The following is a 4,441-nucleotide window of genomic DNA, read 5'->3' as shown; positions in this document are numbered from 1 at the left end:
CTGGCTTTATAATTTCTAGCTTTCTGGTGTTTCTCTCCCCCATCTCTGCAGTTATATGCATATGTGTCTGCACATACACTTGCTCATGCATGTGCATATGAAGAATAGAGATTAGTATTGACCAGCTATATTCCATATTATTTTAGTTGGGACAATGTCTTCTACTGAAACTGAAGGATGCTATTCTAGCTAGAGTGACTAGTCAGGAGCCATGGCATTATCCCTTCCAATGCTGAGTTACAGTAGTGCAGCAATGTTTTTTTTATATGGGTGCAGGTATTCCCAACTCAGATCTCCATGAATGAATGGTAACCTTCCCTCCCTCCCTCCCTCCCTCCCTCCCTCCATTCTTCCTTCCTTCCTTCCTTCCTTCCTTCCTTCCTTCCTTCCTTCCTTCCTTCCTTCCTTCCTTCCTTCCTTCCTTTCTTCCTTCCAAATTCCGTTCTCTCTCTCTCTCTCTCTTTCTCTCCTCACTTTATTTCTTCCTTCCCTCCTCCTCTTCCTCTTCCTCTCCTTTTTAAGACACAGACTCTTTTTGTAGCCTTGGCTATCTAGGAACTTTTTCTGTAGACCAGGCTGGCTTTGCACTCACAGAGAAACACCTGCCTCTGCTTCCCAAGTGTTGTGATTAAAAGCATGTGCCACTGCCACCCCTGGTGAAAAGTTTTCTAATAATCCAAGAAATCACAGTTTTAGGTACTTCTCCACACTCTAACACATCAGATGTCTGCAAAATCCAAGTTCCTAAAAGAATGTGAAATAACAATGCCATTGAACTAGAAACTATTAATATTAATTTTAACACTCAAACCTGACTATTGCTTTCCTTGTTTCTTTTCTTCCCTCCAACAACTTCCATGTAGGGGGCAATACAAAGCAAATCACTAAAATTGCTTTTGGAGCCACAGTTGTATGGCAGAAGTTCTTCTGAGGGTTGGGCACTGTCTGGGAAGGCTAGCTGTCAGCAAGCTATAGTGCTATACAGTGCTCTGTGCAAGTTTCTTGGAGGGAGAAGTTATTTCAGACTCTGAAATTACATCTTTTTATGTCTTGCTATTGGTTAATACTGGAGATTCTGGTTCACAGATAGCAAAGTTTAAGAACATTTGATAAAATAGTGCAGGTACAGTGTGACCTAGGTGGCTATCCCCCTGAGGTGGCATTCTAGTCGCCCAAATTCTTGTCTGAGTTTCGTGGTCACTGGAAATTCTAGAGCTAGGGAAAAAAAGGTGTGTGTGTGTGTGTGTGTGTGTGTGTGTGTGTGTGTGTGTGAGAGAGAGAGAGAGAGAGAGAGAGAGAGAGAGAGAGAGAGAGCACTATTGCTAATGATATAAACCTAACACATCCCTAGCTGAAACATGTCGCCTCTCACACAGTCTTATAGAAGTTAAATCACATTTAGATATAGATTCAAAGAGCTGCTGTTATTTCTTTTAACCCAGCCACCAGCTTCTGAGTTGAGACTATAGTGCTCTTTTTAAAATTGCTTTTTACATATATGTACTTATTTGTGTATGTCTGAAACATGTATAGGTGGTGCCTTCCAAAACCAGACGCTGTCATGGATCTCTTGGAGCTGGAGTTATTGCTGGTTGTGAGCGGCCTGAAATTGGTGCTGGGAACTGAACTTGGGTCCTCTCTAGAAAGGCAACAATCCCTTTAAGCCATATAACAAACCCCCCATTTCCGTCCTCCCCCAACCCCCAGTTTATTTTCTGAAGCAATTCTGCTATCAGGTCTGGAATATACCATAGAACCATAGAAACAGATTACCTGGGATCTGGGACCTTGGGAAACAAGGATCTCATTGAAACTGTGAACTGATTACACATTTTAATTACCCACCTTGTGTTAGAACATGGGACTTGAGGACCATGGAGAACATACAGTAATTTAGTGGAGGATTAGAGACCAGAATGAGTGCTTCCTTAGCTAATTTTTAGACCTTGCTTTCCTACTCAATCATCACTTGTCGAGCTTAGTGTTAGGATTTGAAGAAGTTTATGTGAAATATGTTTCTAGACACTGACATGTCCGGCCCCGCCCCCAATTTGGTGCTTAAATCAAATCATGAGGAAAACCCAACCTCAGGCAGGTGGCAGACTTCTGCCCTGCCCCCATTCAGATGTACCTTTCAACTGTGACCTCATCACTGACACCATATCCCCTAAAGATTGCCAAAGAGAGAAGCAGCTGCCCCCCCGCTATGGGAGCCGGGTGGCTGTAGGGCTACACTGGCAGGGGGGACCTGCAGGACGTAGGTGAAAGGACATCACCGAACACCTACTGGTCCCTTAACCCGGGTGTGCTCAGTGTCACATCAAAGCTTCTGCAGGTGTGTACTCCACTGTGCCCTCACGTAACCCTGCGTCCTCTTCTTCAGGAAATATGGCACGAGCTAGGGAAGAAGCAGGGGACAGCCAGCTGGTGTCTGGTAGGGAGCCATCTTCACGTATCATCAGAGTGTCTGTGAAGACTCCACAGGACTGCCAGGAGTTTTTTCTGGCAGAAAATAGCAATGTCCGCCGCTTTAAGAAGCAAATCTCCAAATACCTTCACTGTAACGCTGACCGATTGGTGCTCATCTTCACTGGGAAGATCCTCCAGGATCAAGACATACTGAGCCAGCGTGGCATTCTTGATGGCTCTACAGTCCACGTGGTAGTGAGGTCTCGTTTGAAAGGGTCAGCCTGTACAGGAACTCTAGTAGGCCCCACAGGCCAGTGTACCCACCGTTCAGAACCATCAGCAAAGCCTGGCCGACTGGCCCGGACCTCACCTGACCTAGCTGATTTCTTCAGCCAGCGTGTCCAACTGCTGCCTGCGGCACCAGAGTCTGTGGTGCAATTTTTGGAAGACCCTCTGATTCAAGGACTGGCAAATGAGAAACAAGCCAATGGCGTTCACATTCCGGAAACCTCAAAAATGGTACAGAAACGGGACCCAGCTCTCAAATTTCCGGAAACCCTTCAGAAGCCTGCACAACAGCAGGAAGTCCTCCAGGAACACAAGCAGAGGCTGGAGGCCCTGAAAGCCGTGCCAGGGGGTGACAACGCTATGCATCCCAGCTACTCTGATATCCATCAGGTCATGCTCTCCACTCTGGCCTTATTGGTGGCTTCTAAAGGCCACATTTCAGGCTTAGAGCTGTGTAGGGGAGAAACCAACAATGCTCATAGCAGTTCTGATCCTACCACCATTCCAGCCACTTCTCCTCTGGTCAGGACCTTGGCACAAGAGGTCAGTACAGGAGGAGTTAGCCAGGTCAAGGGCATAGTTTCAAGTCAGGCCAGTTTAGGGTGCCGACCTGGTACGCTAGACTTACACTCAGGCTCAGATATCCCCTGCCAAGAAAGCCAGCAGCCAGTGGAGAAAGTTCCTCTAACCTGTCAACCGAGACTCTCACCCTGTGTTCTGCGCCTAGCCTTGACTGTCCTGCAGCAGAATCTATCTCTGGCACATCAGTTGGCAACTGGCAGTCCCCTACTACATCACTTGCCACTTCTCCCCATCCTCACCAACCCTCGAGCGCTGCAGGCATTGCTACAGATAGAGGAAGGCCTACAGATCCTGTCCAGGGAGGTGCCTGAGCTGGGACCATTGTTTCGGGACTCAGCTAAGCCACGTGGGGCTAGAGGAGCCCAAGAAACTAGGGGTAGAAGACAAGCCCATAGAGAAGATACCACACAACACTCCTTGGCCTTTCTTCAGCTTTTCCATTCCTTGGCCAGAGCCTGTTCCCACTCTTCCCAAACTGCACTGCCCACATCCCTCTTTACTGAAGGTCAGTACCAGCAAGAACTGGAGGAACTGAAGGCCTTGGGTTTTGCTAACCGTGATGCAAACCTGCAGGCCCTTGTAGCCACAGATGGAGATATCCATGCCGCCATTGAGATGCTTCTAGGGGCTCCGCAGGATTAGTCTCTCCATTTGATGCCCACGATTGCACCATTCTGTGGGGAGGGAGGAAAAGGGAGAAGGGGATGGAAGGCACTTATTTTAGAAATTCCTCTTCCTCGGATTATGAGCACATTTGGACAGGCCTTCTCTCACTGCCCAAACCTGTTCTACATTAAAGAAGATTGCTTGGGGCTCCTGTGTGTTGTAGATTTGGAATTGGGTGGGCAGCATAGTCTTACTTGGGTAGGGACTTGTATATCGCTCTGACAGCATGATATACTTATTTTCATGTCTCTAACCCAAGGATAATTTCATGTGTCAAACATAACACAGGGCTGAGGAAATGGCTCAGTGGGTAATGGATAATGTGTTTCCTGTGCAAGCATGAAGATTGAGTTCAAATCCCTAGCACCCATGTAAAAGCCTGGTAGAGTGGTGTATCTCTAACCCCAGCACTAGGCAATGGAATGGGGAAAGAGGAGGATGTCAGCTCACTGAACAGCTAAACCTAGCCAATCAATGATCTCTATGTTCAGCCTCA

At 47.2% G+C, this 4,441-nt stretch overlaps 1 protein-coding gene across 1 annotated transcript; it reads left to right on the top strand.

Annotated features, from left to right (window-relative positions):
- The first annotated feature begins 2,185 nt into the window (after positions 1-2,185).
- LOC110298863 (ubiquilin-3-like) lies at positions 2,186-4,086 on the top strand. The gene has a single exon (XM_021168385.1). The coding sequence runs from the start codon at positions 2,389-2,391 to the stop codon at positions 3,919-3,921; it is 1,533 nt and encodes a 510-aa protein (XP_021024044.1). The 5' UTR covers positions 2,186-2,388; the 3' UTR covers positions 3,922-4,086.
- Positions 4,087-4,441: the final 355 nt, after the last annotated feature.

Source organism: Mus caroli, chromosome 7 (genome assembly GCF_900094665.2).
Source record: "Mus caroli chromosome 7, CAROLI_EIJ_v1.1, whole genome shotgun sequence".
Taxonomy (NCBI): Eukaryota; Metazoa; Chordata; class Mammalia; order Rodentia; family Muridae; genus Mus; species Mus caroli.
Note: the sequence above shows the minus strand (reverse complement) of the source record. Positions and strands in the feature narration are given on the sequence as shown.